Source organism: Sorex fumeus, unplaced genomic scaffold (assembly GCF_029834395.1).
Source record: "Sorex fumeus unplaced genomic scaffold, SorFum_2.1 ptg000024l, whole genome shotgun sequence".
Lineage (NCBI taxonomy): Eukaryota > Metazoa > Chordata > Mammalia > Eulipotyphla > Soricidae > Sorex > Sorex fumeus.
In genome coordinates this window covers 9,249,946-9,268,832 of record NW_026606081.1, presented here as the reverse complement: position 1 = coordinate 9,268,832, position 18,887 = coordinate 9,249,946, and the positions used below count along the sequence as shown (strand labels likewise).

Genomic DNA, 18,887 nt, shown 5'->3' with positions numbered 1-18,887 from the left:
GCAGCTAACCAAAGTTCAACCCTGGGTACCCCGTATGATCCCAGAGCCCCACCAGAGTGATTCCTGAGTACAGTGCCAGGACTGAGTCCTGAGTGCCCAAAAACCAAGAAAAAAAAATCACACAGGGCCACAGAGAGAGCTAAACGTGCTGAGGGCCACAGAGAGAGCTAAACGTGCTGCGTGCATGTTTTGTACGCAGGAAGCCTGGGTTTCACAGCGCAGCAGTACAAATCCCCTAAGTGACACCAACATGACCCCAAGTGCAGAGCCAGGAATTGCCCCTGAGCATTGGGAGGTGCGGACCCAAAACCTAAATTAATGATTTTGTTTTTAAAATAAAAATCATAGCAGTGAGTCTCTGAGGAAAGAATTTTTTTTTTTTTTTGGCTATTGAAAATGCATGTACAGGGGCTGGGGCAATAGCACAGCAGGTAGGGTGTTTGCCTTGCACGTGGCCAACCCGGGTTCAATCCCCAGCATCCCATATGGTCCCCCAACCACCGCCAGGAGTAATTCCTGAGTACAGAGCCAGGAGTAACCCCTAAGCACCACTGGGTGTGACCCAAAAAGAAAGGGGAAAAAAAGTATGTACAATGTTTAGCTGAGTATCCTGATAGTAAACACACGGAGAAACAATATATCCTTCTGAAAACATAGGGATATTATGGCAGTCTGTGTTACTACCTGAATTCTATGTTGTTCTTTAATCTCTCACAGCACCACGGAAGCGCTGCTGGAAAAGACTGATCCCACTTCTGTGGCTCTGACTCTGCGACTCCGTGGCACCCAGCAGAGCGTTAGCACTACAGAAATATTTGTTGGATACACGAGGGACCCGGGGGATAAAGAAGTCATCAAAAAAGGCATAGTTGTCTTCGAGCTATAAACCGGAAAGATTGTTCACAAAAAATACCAAGCAAGGAACTACAAAATATACACTGCATTCCAAAGCAGCCACACGCAGGTGGTAGCAAGCTGTGGCCACAGGAATCCACACCCATGACTGACCAACTGATTGACTGGTTGACTGGGAATGTGGTTTTACAAAGGAAGACGTCTCAGGCAAAGTGACTCAACACCCAGCACACTTGAGTGTTGGCTCCTATAGAAAATTCTTTTCTTACCCAAGACCAAGCTAACTGAGAGAATATTCTGAAAATAGGTGACTCTTGAGCACTGTGCCTCTGACTACTATTAACAGAGCACTGGCTTCTCAAGGGCAAATCCTGTCACCTGAAGGCAAACCTCAGGGCAGTGCAAAGCCGCAGAGCTCCCTGCGGCCAAAGAGGAGGGCAAGGCACAAGGGACAGCTCTGCCCCTTCCTTTATCTTCTCTCCATCACGTACCTTTGCGATGAAGCTTCCAGCGTCCATGATGGCCTTAATGTGCCTCAGCCAGCCGGAGTTCTCCAGACCCCACAGAAAATCACTCATGGAGGGAGATTTAAGTTCACACACTGCAAGATCAAACAAATGCAACCTCTCATTGTACACATTTACTCCAAGTTATACAATGAAACATCTGGAAGACTGAAGATCAATATCCCAGTTTGCTAAAGGGGTTCTAGTGGGCCCTGTGAAGCAATGTTTCTGTATATTATTTTTCCTGGAGGCCACTGTGTCTACTTAGAAATATTATGACTACCAAGTTTAAATCCAAAAATTAAGTTTTTAAAAACTCACTGTCACCATGATAAAGCAGAGATCTATTTCTTCCTCCCACATAATTATTCAGATAACACACATATGCAGATATAAATCTAATATCCCCGATAATCTGTGGTATTATTAACAAACAAAAATTTGCTTGTTTGTTTTGGGGCTACACCTGGCAATAGTACAGCAGGCAGGGTGTTTGCCTTGCACATGGTGGACCCGGGTTTGACCTCTGGCATCCCATATGGTCCCCGAGCACCACCAGGAGTAATTCTTGAGTGCAGAATCAGAATTAAGCAGAGACTCCTGAGCATCGCTGGGTGTGGATCCCAAAAGAAAAATAAAACAAGACAAAAAAAGCTTAATTTATGTGGAAAGGAAGGGAAGAGGTTAACAAAAAGGGGGTAACCGATGGAGAGAGGGAGAAAGAAAGGGAGGTTTTTTTTAAAAAAAAAAAGAAGGAGGAAGAGGGGAGAAAATCACACATAATCCCATTTGCCCAAGCTATCCTGCTTCTTCCTTCTAAAATCCATTAACAATCTAAGATGGATTTTGTTCCTTTACTACATACTTATTTGCTGTGTGATCTTGGACAAGTTGTGCAACATCTCTGTGCTTCAGTTTAATCAGCAGTAATATCTCTTCAACTATTATATATTTGTACTCAAATACTTTACATTCTCATTTATTTTGGTTTTTAGGGCAACGCCAGAGGTGCTCAAGCTACCTGCACAGGTTGCTTGGGGACCAGGCACTGCTGAAAACCAAATCTGGGTCTTTTACATGCAAAACACAGATTTCAACTCACCAAACTCTCTTTCGTGTTTGTTTGCTTGTTTCAGGAAAGCAAGGTCACTTTTACTGAATGAAGATGTGACAGGAGACAAAGAGAGAAAATGTTCAAGGAAGAACATGGGGTTCCCCAAAATAAAGAGAAATAAACAGGCAAAGGAACATGGAGACCAGAAACCCAGAACACGGGCATGGAGAGCGAGCCTCTGCCAGGGGATCTTGCAGGTATCAAACCTAGACTCCTAATGGACACACATGCCCCCTTCTGAGCTATCTCCCTGGCCCCGCATGATGGTCGGGAGGAAGCAGATTACCGAATGCCTCCATATTTACATCTAACTGGAAAAGAAGTAAGACACGAGCCTCAGTGCCTGTGCAAGGAAGGCGGGAGCCAGAACTGTGATTCCCTGTAGGAAAGTGCGCTGTTACCCACAAATCCCCTTGTGAACTTTGGGATGATGCAGGAAGCCTGTCTCTGCAGGCACCCACATGAAGAAACACAGACTTGTATGGAGATCCTGCTACCCTGGGCCTAGTCCCAAACGTGGTTGCCGTCGAACTCATACTTTCCTCACGTGCAAGAAACCTCAGCCGTGACGTGCTCCCATTGGGGCTGGGTGGAACCCTGCAGGGGCAAACGTCCAACGGCGTGGGAGCAACCTCTGTGCTTTGATGGAATCCTACAGAAAAACGCTGTGCTAAGTTCAGTTCTCAGAAGTCCAGTTTCACAGTAAAACCAGAACCAACAAGGAACACCGTTCTCCCCAAAAAGCAAAGAAAATGAGCAGACAGATATACAGATACAGGGGAGCAGGCCAGGAACATGGCTTCGTGGAATGGCAAGTTGGAACTGTCGGAAAACAGCACGGGAGTATGAAACATACTCAAAACCCATACAAAAAACACCACAACCTGAAACGAACCCCTTTCCCGATGGGTTTGGAGCCACCCAGCTGACAGCGTGGGGCTGATCAGCCTTAGGGTCGGCGGAGCTGGGTCCTGTCATCTAGGCTATCTCAGGTCAGGCTTCCCCAGGGCCCCGCTTGGCGCTACCACAGAAGGGACATGGAAGAGGGGCGTGGGAAGCAGAGTGTAGCTAGAACGCCATGTCTTGTCCCTGCATGGATGAAGCCTGTCTGCCACACCCACCAGCCCTCACTATCCCACCTGCCTCAGTTTATCTTCCCGACTGGCAGCCCCGCTATTCAGACCAGGCTACAGAAGAAACACCCTTTCACACACCTCTCCACCAGCACCCCAGGGCCCTCTCAGCCTCAGCCATTCTCCACTACACCCCTTTTCCCTCTGCGTCGCCTACAACAACGCCCCTTTTCCAAATCACTGTCAGTCTTCCGGCTGCCCTAGTCTAACACCAACAGTGGCTCAAAGAAGACCGAGAAGCACAAAATTCTAAGCCGATGCTGCCTAAAGGGGAAACCCAATTTTCTAGGAAGGAAAGAGAAGCAGGGAATGAAAGTAGCCTACTCCAGGTGATGAGGTGCACCAGCAACAAAGCTAAGAGCAAGCATGACCTGACCTGGGAGGGCGGGGAACGGGGAGAGCCGCTGTGGGGAGACTGGGATGGAGTTGTTTCATCAACTCCACTGAAACCATCTCAAGGCAAAAGGCAAGGACACCTTGTTACTGATGCCCAGACAGACAGCAGCGAGGCCCAGAGCATAGTATAGAAGGCCTGACAGACGAAGATTTTTGGCAACATATCCCACTTGTGGGACAAAGAATAGAAATGCCGAAGAATGGAATTTTTCAATTGATTATCGGGCTGGAGCGATAGCACAGTGGTAGGGCGTTTGCCTTGCACGCAGCCAACAAGGCCGACCCGAGTTCGATTCCTCCGCCCCTCTCGGAGAGCCCGGCAAGCTACTGAGAGGATCTCGCCCGCACGGCAGGGCCTGGCAAGCTCCCCGTGATGTATTCGATATGCCAGACATAGTAACAACAAAGTCTCCAATGGAGACGTTACTGGGCCCGCTCGAGCAAATCGATGAACAACGGGGAGGGCCTTTACCTTTATCTGGCCACAAGAGACAGATTCCTTATAGCTAGGGATCACTGTGTTTAGTTCAACTGTTTTAGGTCCCACAGAGACATTTACTAATTTACGGATTGTTTTGGTGACTCTATTCACCTTCCCACCTCCGTAACATGTCTGGGTCTTTCTGTCCTGTTCTAAATCACAACTTAGGATTTATGGCCCATTCATCTTTGCCCAGCGCCCAGAAGGAGCTACTCAGAGGTCTTCCTCTTAGTTACCTGATAAACAACCTGGTTTTGCTCCTAGCTTTTCCACTGCATTCACCCTGGGTGCTAATTCAGAGCAGCAGTACATCAGGCTAAAACATTCCCTGGGCAAAAAATTACAATAATAAAAGAGTTCAGGAAGGCGGGTGGGAGCCATAGTACAGTGGGGAGGGTAGGTAGGTGCCTTGCACTCGACTGACCTAGGTTCAATCCCTGCACCCCATAGAGTTCCCTGAGCCTACCAGGAGTGGTCCCTGAGCACAGAGCCAGGAATAAGCCCTGATTACAGCCAGGTGTGTCCCCCAAACAAACAAATAAATGAAGATCAAAACCTGTCATTTTGACTTTTCCCATATCAGCGAGAGCAGACCATAGCCATCACACTCTCCTGTATGGTGCTGACAGTGAACCCGACACCAGGCAGAAATTTCAGCCACATAAGTGAAGAGGGTCCCCGGGGGGGAGGAATGTGAGGCCTGTTAGACAGATGGAGGCCAAGGTCCCAGGCAATGGAAAGCAGATCCCCTGCAAAGGGGCGGGCAGAGAGGTGGTTACAGAAAAGGAATATCAGATTGTTTCTGTTTTACACATGGAACTCTTGGGGCTGAATCCATGAGGAGAGAAGGCACTTGTCTTGCATGCTAAGCCTGGTTCGACGACACACGGTCTGCGAGCCAGGTCCACACCCTGAACACAGCCAGGTATGGCCCAAACTGTCCTGTTCCAATAAGGAAAATAATTTTAATGGAACTACTTGATTTTTTTAAACATTCTCAGAGAGCACTAATGATTGAAAAAAATAAAGTCTAAACTGAAGACCTTAAGCTATCAGCCTTCAGGGGGGTGACGTTTCTCCTCTCTTCTCCCTTTCCCCACAGAAAAACCTCAAGCTACAGCCTTCACTTCCATCACCTAGAAATGTCCTTTCCTTTCTTTTTTCCCATTTTTTTTTAAAAAAAATTCAGCTTTACTCTGATATGATTCGTAATAAATATTATTCACTTATTTAAAGAGAACAATGTTTTTTAGAATATTCACAGAGTTGTGCATCTGTCATTCAAATCACTTCCAGAACATTTTCTTTACCTCCCAAAGACACCCCCTACCTATTATCACTCATCCCCCCATTTCTCTTCTCGTTCCACCCCGCGGCAGTTGCTAATCTACTTAGTCTCCAGAGATTTGCTTATTCCGAACATTTCATTGCAACTTCACATTTCATAAAGTACATGATCCTCTGTCACTGGTTAGCGTCACACAGCATGCTCACAATAGACAATACACTGATACACATATTGTATCAAGAATTTACTCCTTTTGAAGGACAAGCAATATTTCATCATTCAGATACATACACCTAATTTTTCCAGTCCATGTATTGATTAATGACCATTTGTATTTTTCCTTTTTGGCCCTTAGAAATAATGCTGCTTATGAAAGCTCATGTCTCTCAAGTAGACACTGAGGAGTAGAAAAACTGACCCGACGACGGTAACTCTTAAGTTTAACCACTTGGGGAGCTGCTGAAGTAATTGTTTTGTTTTCCATAGCAGCTGGGCTATATCATATTCCACCACTCCCCCCCGCCAACAGTATATGGGAGGGGTATAGGGGTAGGCTACACCCCATGGTCCTCCTGTGCAGAGAGAGACTTCTGGCAGTGCTGTGGGACCACAGACTGCTGGGGGTAGAACCAGGGTCAGCTGTGTTCAAGGCCCTTACCCCTGACCCCTATCTCTCGGGCCCCCACCAGCAGTATTTCACTGTGATTTTCATAAGGCTGATGCCCCTTCTTACAAGTTCAACTGAAGTAAATTATTTCCTTAAAAACAAAAAGGGAATCAATCTCGTAAATCCTCAGAACAAGGACTTAAGGACCCCCTGGTGAAGTATAACAATTTTCACGAATTTTCTTTTGCTGAATATTTTTGGTAATTCCAGTAGTCATTTAGTTGCAATAAGCAATATAAAATAGTTTTGTGCCTGCTAAGGGGGGCAGGCTTGAGGGGTGGTTGGGAAAATAGGGACAACGATAGACGGAAGGTAATGGTAACTCTGGTGGTGGGATTGGTGTTGGAACACTGAATGCCTACAACTGTGTTATGAACAACTTTGCAAATCACAATGTTTAAATAAAGTAATATATATATATATATTTTTTTTTAATTATGTGGGGCTGAAGATACCTGCTTCAGGTGGTCACTGTAAAAATAAAATGAGATACATCACATATATTGTGCCGGCATACAGGAGATTCAAAAATAATAGCTATGGCATGCATTTTATCGTCTGTTCATCCAACATGGTGTTTGGAGATGCGGGAGGCATCTGATTCATTAAAACCTGTGGAAGCTGAGATTCAGAAGTAATCAGTGTTCAGAGAACAAAGTCTTGTAACAAACAAGTCTAGAGCACTTGCCTTATACCATGCCTACCTCATGGGCTTTACTAGAAAGTATACTAAGAAAAGCAGTAAATGTACATAGCGCCTACCAGAAGCCAGGTACTCTTTTAAGTGCCTTCTATATAATATCTTTTTTTATCCTCATACCAATACCGAGAGGTAAGTACGATTATTGACCTCATCTTATGAGAGTGGAGAACAAACAGTAGAACAGCAAATAGGGCGAGTAGGGACTGCGCCTTGCAAACAGCTGAAACTGCGTTGGATTCACCGCACAAAACAGAATCCTGAGTCTGCAAGTAGTGATCCCTGGGTGCAGAGCCAAGAGTAACCTCTGAGCTGAGCTGGGTGTGGCCCGAAAACAAAGTCAAAATCAATAAAAGTGAGGTTAAATAAGGTGTCCTAGGTCATCCCGTTGACAAGGTGGGGATTCTGCCTGGTTCCAGAGTTCGCCTCTTAAGCAAATGCCTCTCCAGCTCAGCTTGTTAGTTTCAGAATTCAAACGGGAACCCATCTAAGTGCTTCTCGGTTCTATCTACTCTCAGCTTAGAGCCTATCCATTTTGACCACTTAGAGCTATGCCAGAGAGCATAGTTCACTGGCCACAGTTCACTGGTGACACGTGGCACCGGACTACCTAATACATGCGCCTGAATTGACATATGTCACCCACAGATAGTGCTCCCACATTTCGAAACTTTAGGATGGAGGAAAAAAGAACGTAAAATAAGTCATTAGTACTCTTTGACATATCAAACCCACATGGGGAAACTTATTTGGCTACACTGAGTTAAATAAAATATATTCTCAAAATGACTCAGCTCATCTCTTTCCCAAGTTTTTAAGGTAGGCATTCGGGAAAGGAAATGAAAGCTCCAAGCTTGGGTCCTGCTGGTGGAAGGCAGAGGAGTGTCCAGCAGTCAAAGGAGGAGTCCCAGCATTCTTGCACGGGGACACGGCCTCCAGTTCGAAAAACGCTGAACCCTCTCACGCACCCTGAGATCACGCATCACCCCTAGCGGGAGGGTGTGGGTGAGGTGAGGGAAGGCTGGCTGGGGATGGAGAAGGGAGCTTGGCACAGCCTGGCACAGGGACACTGGGGAGCGGGCCACTCAGTCTCGGGAAGCAGTTCTGGAGATCTGCTGATTCCATCAACCAGGAGGCAGGATTCCACCGAGCTGGGTGGACCTGGCCGGCGGGAGCCAAACCCCTGCACTGGTTCCACTGACCAGGCCTTGCCCCAGGGCGTCAGCGGCGCAGCTGCAGTACTGCCCGGGCCCTGCGCGCGGCGGGCTTGGCCCTGCTTGGGGCGCTCCGTTCCTGCCGCCCTGGCCAGCTTCCCGGCCCAGGGCCCCCGCAGCTCGGGCTGCTCGTCTAAGCCAGGCAGTGACCCAACGTGTTCAACTTAATCCTTAAAAACACACATTCCAACACGCAGAGCCTTGGCGCTCGGCGGATTTCTCCAAACCTACAGATAAGCGCTGGCGAACGGCTGTTTTGGTTTCCCGCGCATCGGGTCAAAAGACTGTGCTTGCTATTGCTGGGCTGCGGGGCAGTTGGCATCTCCTTTATTTCCCCAAGTCCCCGGGGCGCCCGAGCAAGATCTTGGCGTCCACGTGCTGCAGCTCAGCCCCAGAACCAATGATCCTTTTCACCTCCTCTTCCTAGGAGGCCTGGAAACGACAGCGCGTTTAAAAATAAAAGACGGCAGGTTTTCCTGCTAACCTGAAGCGGCTGGGTGCCAGACGCCCCAAGACCCTACTTGTCCTGCAAGAGAGATTGTTTCCGTTCCCTCCGTATCTTCCTCGGGTACACGCCTCAGGGGGCGAGGCTCCTGGCCTGGCCAAGTCAGCGCCTTTGTCTTTATGCTGCAAACGGCTGTTGATGTCTTCAACATCCTTTAGACAGCCCCTGTTAAAATCAGCTCTTCGGTATGCAAGCAGGTGACAGCTGAGAGGTGACCGCCCACCCCCAAATGCCATACACAGAACTGGTATAGCCTATATACCACTCGATGCTACAAATGCTATAGGCATAAAGAGGTCTATTTAAAAGCAAACATCTTCAGGCTGGAGACTTGGTACCACATCTAAAGCTTTTGGCTTGCACCTAGATTCGATCCTCGGCCCTCTTTGGGAATGGAATGACCCCTGAGCACTGAGCCAGAAGTAACCCAGAGTATGACCCCCCTCCCCAACAAAAAAAGAAAACTAAACCATCTTTGCAGAGGAATAATCCTCATGGACAGATGGAAGGCTACTTAAGACTAAGACAATTAAGTGCCTCAAGTTTTAAATATAAAACTGGCTGGTTTGTTTAATAAATTGAGGAAAAGGCAGAAATACCGATTTTGGTCACTGTTGCCAAACCCAAACCAATATTTACAAATCATCTTACTGAATAAAATTCATTTCAGCTGTCCTCAGAGACATGCCACGGATCAGAGAGAACTGAACTTACTAACCAGCAGTTAATAACCAGACTGCGCCTAATATTTATTTTACATAACAGGGCGTATAAACTTCTATAAGCAGGGATCAACAACATTTTTGTTTTTGTTTTGCTGATTTTATTTAAGTACCATGATTGGCAAAGCTGTTAATAACAGTTTCAGTGATTCGACATTCCAACTCCAAAACCCTCCACCAACGACCCAAGGTTTTCTCCCTTTCCCTACCCAGCCTTCTTTGCAAATAATAATCTATATTTTTTTTGCGGGGGGGGGATAAAGACAAAATTGTAGATCCAGCGAATTTGTTATTTTCTTTGGAGAAAATAGGTCGCAGATGATTTCCCTTATCTGCTACTCTCATTGCATCTCTTTCTACACAATTGCTGCGGGGGGCGGAGGGGGGGGGACGTAGAGAAGGCCTTCATTTGATTCCTACAGAAAGGGTCTTTCTGAAGCTGAAACGTCCATAGCCCACTTTTTTTTTCTTTTTTTTTTTAGTGAAACACCATGAGGTACAGTTGTAGATTTACAATTTTTTGTGCTTGGGTTTCGATTATACAATGATCAAATACCCATCCCTCCACCAGTGCCCATTTTCCACTACCATGGATAATATCCCTCCCACCCCCATCCCTCCCATCTCACCCTGCCTCTGTGGCAGGGCATTCCCCTCTGTTCTCTCTCTCCTTTTGGGTGTTGTGGTTTGCAAAAGAGGCGTTGAGTGACAATCATATTTGGTCTATAGTCTACATTCAGCATGCTTCTCCCATCCTTGGGAGGATCCTCCCAACTTCCTTTATTTGGTGCTCCCTTCTCTATCTGAGCTCCCTTTTCCCCTAGCATGTGTGGCTGGCCTCCAAGCCATGGAGCAAAATTCCTGGTACTAATCTCAGTCGCTCTTGGGTGTTAGTCTCCTCTTTTGTTACTTTATGTTCCCCAGATGAATGCAATCTTTCTATGTCTATCCCTCTCTTTCTGACTCATTTCACTTAGCATGATACTTTCCATGTGGTACCACTTGTATGTAAAATTCATGACTTCATCTTTTCTAACAGCTACATAGTACTCCATTGTGTAGATGTACCAAAGTTTCTTTAACCAGTCATCTGTTCTTGGGCATTCAGGTTTCTTCCAGTTTCTGGCTATTGTAAAGAGTGCTGCAATGAACAGACAATTGCAGATGTCACTTCGACTATACTTTTTTGCCTCTCTGGGATATATTCCCAGGAGTGGTATCGCTGGGTCAAATGGGAGCTCAATTTCTAATTTTTTGAGAATCGTCCATACTGCTTTCCAGAAACATAGCCCACTCTTAATTACCGTCTGAATTGTGCTGGTGTTTGATTTGTCCCTTTCCCTTACAGAACCAAGAAGCTACGCCCAGTGAAATGGTAAGATGACAACAGTCATTCTCCCTAAAAATCCTAGCAACTGTAACTGTCCCGAGAGGATTTGATTCTGGCCTATAAGTGGAAAAGGTCTGTTACACTTGCTCAAAGTCCCCCTCTCCTATAGCCCACCAAGGCTGTGGAGAATACACTTCTGAGCTATGCAGAAAGTTACACTCAGTGTGTTAATGTTAAGTGGTGTACTCTTCTCTATACATGCAAACTCAAGATAGACACTGTGACATTAACTACAGAGATCTGCATATTTGAACTTCTGCAAAGAGTAGGAAGAAGATTCAAAACCAGTCTTTACAACAATTCCAACTTTTTTCTGATGAAATTTCCTGGAATCTCTACACAATTAATAATGTCATGAAAGTCATTTTTGTATAGCCTTGATTTCTTTTAAATTATGGGCTGATGAGGGCCTGGAAGATGGCTCAGAGGAACTTTAAGTCCCGCTCAAAAAAATGCCTTAAAAAAGGAATGTGCTGATAATAAAAAAATATAGGGTGCAACCGGCCTGGATTAGCCTTGCGTGAGTTGAGACTATACATATATATATATATATATATATATATATATATATATATATACACACACACACATGCAAAGCTTATGCATGTGTCTAGATACTAAGAAATGTGTATATATAAAGCTATGTACACACATTTCAGTAAGGTTAATTAACATCGACTTAAAGAAAATCAAAGAGCTGGCTCACAACAGAATAATGCTTTACTGTTATTAGTTTTGCATGTGAATTGTGTCTAAAAATGAATTCACATTAGCTGATGGCAATATGTGCTATTTTAAGCTTTTATATGTTGAGATCAGCAAGATGTGAGTACTAATCAGTATGTAAACAACGTGTCAGCATTAAATTAAAAATTCCAGGTGCCCATCGACCGTAAGTAAGGCTAGTGGACTGATGCTTTTCTCTCCAAGCACAATCACAACAACCTTTCATCTGCGATAAGTCAATGTCTCAATCGGAAGAGCAGGAATGGAACCTGCTAGCAAAGTAGATTATAATAGGAACCTAGCTCCCTTGACTCTAATTTTCGTCTTATGTTCACTGCAGAAAATGACTGAGACTTGTATACACACTGAGCAAGATGAATGGGAACTGAAAAGAAGGTAGAGCTTAAGGACTAATAAAGGTTAAATAGGCAATTTCATGCAAAGGAAAACAGAGACGTCTAGACTGAAAGCTGGTGGGGGTGGGGGGGGGCGTGGTGGATGAGGGGTTGAGAAACCTGGGTGGATAAAACAGTTGTAAGTGCTGGAGAGCAGCTCACCAAATGTATATAAGATTAAGATGCTGGCAGAGAATAACTTCTAGAAGTGGCAAAGTAAGCAAAATGTACAGGAGGGGACTTAGGAGTGGGGATTCATTCACGTTCATTATACCAGCTGGGAAAGCTGCCAGGACCACATTCCCATCAAAACCAAAACCATGTTGTCATTGGCAAGCAAATACTGAACTGCCTGAAGAAAGACCATGTACAGTCTAATGAAAAACAATTCATCTTTGTCTCAAATGTCAGTCTTCTCTACCTTTAATTTCATGGGAGATAGTTCCTTCAACAAGCACTTCTTTCATAAATGTCTGAGTTAGCCTCAAGTGAGCCAACAGATAAAATACAAAATAATTTTGAGGGTGAAATTTTTTAACCTTCCAATTATCTCAGTGAACATTAAAATATAGCCAAATTAGGACAGAAATGGCTGTCACTGTCTCATGAACTCACTTTTCCCCTTGACATTTACATTGCAAACATTACCCAGAGACAGTCTTTGGCTTTGACGTCCAGTTAAAACCATCAATTACCAGCCACAGAGACAGGTACATATTAATGCCACAATGTAACAAGGTGGGTCACACCTGGATACTACTTAATTAACAGAGATTGCAGCTCCTGTGTTAACATATTAAGGCTCTTGCCATGCACGCAGCTGAGTCTGATTCAATCATAAGTACCCTAACAGTGATCCCTAAACACAGAGTCAAGAGTGAGACCTATGCACCTCAGGTGTGGCCCAAGCCTCCCCCCCTCCCCGCCCCCTGCTGCTCCGCCCAAAAAACATCTGACTTTCTCAGGGCCAGCCTTCAGGAAGAAGCAGCATCTTTTCTTTCTGCCATCATTTCTGCTCTCTATCAGCGTTTCTGCTCTACACCTGCTCTGTATCAGAAATGATTTGATTTCTCATTAACGAGTGAAGCGTGTATTTTTACTCAATGACTGAGATAAAGAAAATTCTTAGTAACTGAAGGATGAATATGTAGCTGATAACTGATAAATACAATTTATTCTGTATTTGCTCAAAGTAGGTCCTGGACCTGGTTCTCTACATTCATTACCTACTACGTAAGGTCTTATTTCCTCCCACATTTCAGACTGAAAAATGTGGTTTAGGAAGGTTGAGTAAATCTTTCACGGTTACACAGGCAGTAAATACTTGATGGAGAATCCTGTCCCCTAGCACATATGCCCAGAGGGTCATGTTCTTTCACCTCTCTAGTATAGAGTATTATCTAGATTGGTGTTTCTCAACCCTTTCCTGACTATTCTCAACCAATTTTTAACTTTTTCTGACTCTTCCCTTTTGACCTTCCTTCCCTTCTATATTCCCTTTGTCCAACCAGTTGGCCCCTTAGTCTCCTGCCATGGGCCCCCATTTATGCGATTCATTTGTGGCCTCGTGAGAAGATCATGGAGGGGACTAAGGAGGCCCTACAAACCCTGGTTGAAAAACACAGACCCAGATGACCTGACACCACACAGTACTCTAGCAACTGCATTCTTCGTCCTCCTACAGTGTCATAGAATAGGAACCATTTTTTCCTCAGCAGGCCGTGAAATGGTAACTAGTGACTGAAAGGCTAGAAGTGCTGGCTTAGCAGAACGTACATTAAAAGGCCTTACGACTATTACTGCGGTGTGAGGCCATCTAGTTCTGCCTGACCAGAACATCTGGGTTTCTTATGTGGAAATCCCATTCCATGTTGCTACCATTTGACAGCAAGCAGTGTTCAAGCCATGTCTTATTAATCAAGCTTATTTAATAAGTTAGGAATCTGAAAAACTAATGGTAAAAAAAGGATGAACCTTTCAAGACTTTTATTGGCCATTCCTGGTAAAATTTCATAATATAAACCTATCAGCAATGCAACAGGAAATATTATTTAAGCGAAAACTTAAATTTGAAAGGTGTAAAAAGAGTTAAATTCCTCCTTATTTTTCAAAGCTGAAAGAGCCATGACCCCATAAAGATATAAGGTGAAGAAGAAAGTGTCAGACAAGAAGAACATTTGGCCATAACCTTAACTCTAAACAGAGAGAACTCATTCACAGCGACCTTGCAGCTGGGTGAGTTCAGGATTGTTGCCTTTGAGGCCTTGGTGCATCGAAAAAAACTTGGCAAGAGGCTCAGAGCCCAAACTGGATGCTGGAAACAGGCATCACAGAGGTGCCTCCCATGATGGACCGGAAGTTTTCTGCTTCCAACCAGCCTTTCTACACCTAATGTTCGAAATAATCAGGTTTCAGAGGCTTTACGGAGAACCACAGAGCAGCCATGATCTCTGAGACTATGTGATTTTGTCACAAAATGTTTTCCCTAGTCATTGCCCACAGTTACAGAGTATGCCAAAAAAAGGGGGGGTGCGGGGTGGGTTATGATCTGAGGCATGCTAAGTTCATTTTAGTCTTTTTTTTCTTTTAAATTAATTTTTTTTTGGCTTTGCTTTTTGGGTCATACCCAGTGATGCTCAGGGGTTACTCCTGGCCCATGCACTCAGGAGTTACTCCCAGCAGTGCTCGGGGGACCATATGGGATGCTGGGAATCGAACCCGGGTTGGCCATGTTGGCTGCATGCAAGGCAAACACCCTACCCGCTGTGCTATCGCTCCAGCCCCTAAATTAATTTTTATTTAAAAACATTGCGTTTTACAAAGTTGTTCATTATACAGTTGTTTCATGTATTTAGTGTTTGAACACCACCAGTGTGACTTTCCCTCCACAATATTCCCATTTTCCCTCCCAATACCAACCAGCCCCTTAGGCACATAACAAATTTACTTTATATCCCAACAAAACTTTGAGAAACTGCAAATAAAATGATCAGAAAATAAATCCATAAGAGCCATTTTGTGATTACTGTATGAAAATTAAAACAGAATAAAATACCTGTTCTCATTTACATATATAAGTTTTCAACTCTGGAATCTAAAGTATATTACATTAACTTTTATTTTACATTTAGGTCTCATTATGGTAATAGTCATGCTCATTTGTCATTAATAAAACTTTTAAAGCAATTCTGTGTCAATATATTGTGGATTCCATGTGAAATAGTTAAGGCCTACATATGTAAATTTTTCTTCTTCACTTTATATCAACACTGTGATTTACAAAGTTATTCAAATGTTGAATGTTACGGTCATCAACCTCACCACCATCACCCCTTCCCTCCACCCTGGTCTCCAATTCTCCCAACCACCCCTGAAGCCTAACCCCATAGTAGGCCCTCAGTAATTTATTTTATATTGCTTGTTATCAATATGTTGCTAACAGAATGACATTATATGTCTTTTAAATGGAATCTGCTTAGTCCCTTTCAAGCAGCAGTTCACTGCAGATCACTGCAGTGTTTCCAAACTGACAGACACTGAGCTTATCTTCCTGGGGGCAAAGCCCCTCCCCCCCATCTTCTGATCTGTTATCAAACTGAGATTTGTTTCTTGGTAAAAGTATTTGCTGAAAAACAAAAATGCCCTCAACGTCAAACACGTGGCTAATCAAGGTCTAACATGTGGCTTATCAAATTTTTTTTTGATGGACTTGTACTAGTAGATATGGACATTATCAGAAGCCAACATTTCCAGGCCTCCGAAAGGGCACTGCCTACCCGCAGGTCCTGAATGAAGAACCGATAAGAAGGCTTGGGATCTATCAAATACTTGGCTGGCAGACTGAATTCACCTCCATTCCGTTACTGTACTCATTGTGTTTGGTACTTACTTTTCTTTGGGGGCGGAGGGTGTGGAGTGATAGGGACAGGCTTTCCAAGGGATGCTCAGAAGACCCAGGGCCCCTCCCACTAATTCTCAACCAATAGGATGCAGGATTCGATATGACGGATGCAGTGCTGCTCCGGTCCTACAGTGCTTGGGGGCATCCAGGTCCTCACCAATCAGCTCTCAAGAGCCTCCAAGACTGCACCTTGCAATGCCCAAAAGGTCAAAAATTGGAGTTTGCTACCCGGAAGGCATACATCTTAGCCCCCCCACGGCCTCTGGCCCATCAGTGCTTACTATAAAGGACATTATTCCTTCTCAATAGAAAGGAGAAAGCACTTTACATACAAAAGCACTTTATTTGTTTGCACAGACTCTTTTTAATAAGACTATGAAGAAGAAAGAGGTAATATATCATCTATATTGTTTACTGATGCAGGAAAGAAGGCTTGCTCAAGTTTACACGGAGACTAAGGCAAGAACCCAAACCTCAATTTTCAGACTCTTAGGCAGGGCACTTACAGGCTAAAGGATTAAGTAAAGCCTCTAAGAATGGCTAAGAATGTAGTAATCTGGATTCACATTATTGCGGTAGAAATCGAGGCTCTACCACTCACGATATGAGCTTACACAAATTTCTCAGCCTTTGCACCTCAATTCCCTTCTCTATAAAGTGAGAATATTTAAGAAGAGTGACAGTGTGGTTAAATGACAATTACATGAGTAAAAGTATCTTTAAAAAAAAATCAAAATAGGGGTCAGGGATGTAGCATAGTTGTAGACCATGTGCCCTGCCTTGCTTCTGAGGCAACGGATTTGATCCTTGGTATCATGAAATTCTTTTTAAGTGTGGAAAGTGCCCAGTATACAGGAGAGAGAGAGAGAGAGAGAGAGAGAGAGAGAGAGAGAGAGAGAGAGAGAGAGACAGAGACAGAGACAGAGAGTGCTCAATGAACCAAGTGCATGCTTCACATGCAGGAGGCCCAGTTATCACATGTTCTCCAAACACCTCAGAAGGCTTGAGTAAGGCCTGAGCAGAGGTGGGAATATTCTCTGCACATCACTGGATGTGGCATAAAAGCAAACCCAAAGTGTCCAGTACAGAGCAATCATTCAATACATCTTGTATTATCATTACTATGAGGTAGGTGTCTTTGAGCTTGTCAATATCAATATGAATCAAGGAGGATCACTATGCTATGTATAATTAAAAATATCTGCTCAGACCAGAGGCCACCATTTTCTAAAAGTCAACGACAAACTCCAGGTACTAGTGGCAGTTAAGGCAAATGCCAGACCTCATGGGACAGGGGAGGAGTGGGTCCTTCTCCTTCCCCCCGCCCCGATGGGATGCTGAGATAATTCCAGATCTGGCCACCATCTATTTAAGCTCCCACACGGCTATGATCCAGAGACACACAAACGAATCTCGGACCCAAGCAACTTGCTGCAGCAATCTCTTCAGACCCTAATTATTAAAATTTTAGAATTCCTAGAGCATGTGGCCGCTCTCATAGCCGCACAACATTATATTATATCATAACAAGCAATACAAAACATATTGTCTACCATTGCCTTTTTGGCAGGTTTTGAGTGGTGGTGGGACTGGTCTTGAAATATCAAAGGTAACTAAAATAGAGAGAGAGAGTATTGTGCAAATTGTATGACACACAGGCAGGAGAAGGAGTAGAATAGGTGGGGGTGGGGGATACTGGGGAATTTGGTGATGGAAAACGTGCACTGGTGAAGGGATGGGTATTTGATGACTGTATGATCGAAGCTCAAACATGCAAGCTTTGTGACTGTACCTCAGGGTGAATCAATAAAAAAATTAAAATCTTTAAAAAAAATTTTTTTAAAAAGTATCTGCTCAGGTCCACTTTGTTATGTGATACAGGCAAGAAAAGATATGCTCTTCCCCCTCCCATTTGGGTACCCAGTGACACTCAGGGCTTACTCCTGGCTCTTTGTTCAGGGATCACTCCTGGCTCGGAGGAACATTTGGGGTACAAGGGATGAAACCCAGGCAGGCTGAATGCAAGGAAAGCACCCTACCTGCTGTACAATCACTCTGTCCCAAGATGTGCTTCATGAAATTCCTTTATTACAAAATGTAATGTACCAGCCCATGTAACAGAAAGGAGGTGCTGCTACCAGTCTGGGAGAAATTACTGGCTGCACTGTAAAGGCATCTAGAGAGAGTCACATAGCAGAGATCTCGAAGCAGCATCTAAAACTTAAAGCTGGCAACCAGACAACACCAATGAAATGTAGTGTCTCAGGTGAACTCTACCAACAAGAATAAACCTGGAAGCAGAGATTTCCCCAACCAAGCTTCTGGATTTAAAAGCAACAGACTGAACACACTGATGGCGACCCTGTATTATGGGCAGAGCAGCAGGTCTCCGAGTGTCCACTGACACAAGCAACAAGGCCAGCCTCCTGACCCACAGAAACTAAAAGGTAGTAAGTGTCCATATTTTACATAATATACCAATCATAGAGAATATTTTGCAAATAAAGAAGATGATTAGAAAACTTCACCTATTCTTCTTTCCATGCTAATCTAATTACCTTCTGGATTTTCTGTCCTAGATGTTCTTCGTAAGTATGGCTTAATTTAGAGTGAATCAGAATACATGTACAATTTCTTAACGAACATTTGCACTTACATTTAACACATCATCTATGTGACTATGTCTGGTCTTCACATTGGTTCTTTGTAATAGATCTAAAAAATTTCAATCAAGAAGGTGAAGCAGCCGCCTTTCCAGGCGACCATGAGCTTCTACAAGCATGACTCCCGTATGCGGGCACCAGATATTTTTCCAAACCGCATGGGGATGCCAGGCCTGGCAGTTCCGCCCCGGCTCCCAGTCGGTCCCAGATCCCGAAAGTCACGCCCACAAC

General features: G+C 44.4%; 1 protein-coding gene across 1 annotated transcript in view; it reads right to left on the bottom strand.

Moving 5' to 3' along the window:
- Positions 1-18,887, bottom strand: part of MTMR7 (myotubularin related protein 7) — a 148,272-nt gene that overhangs the window by 18,817 nt on the left and 110,568 nt on the right. The window contains exon 8 of the mRNA XM_056114016.1: positions 1,347-1,456. Within this exon, the coding sequence (XP_055969991.1) occupies positions 1,347-1,456 (110 nt within the window). The remainder of the gene's footprint in view (positions 1-1,346; positions 1,457-18,887) is intronic.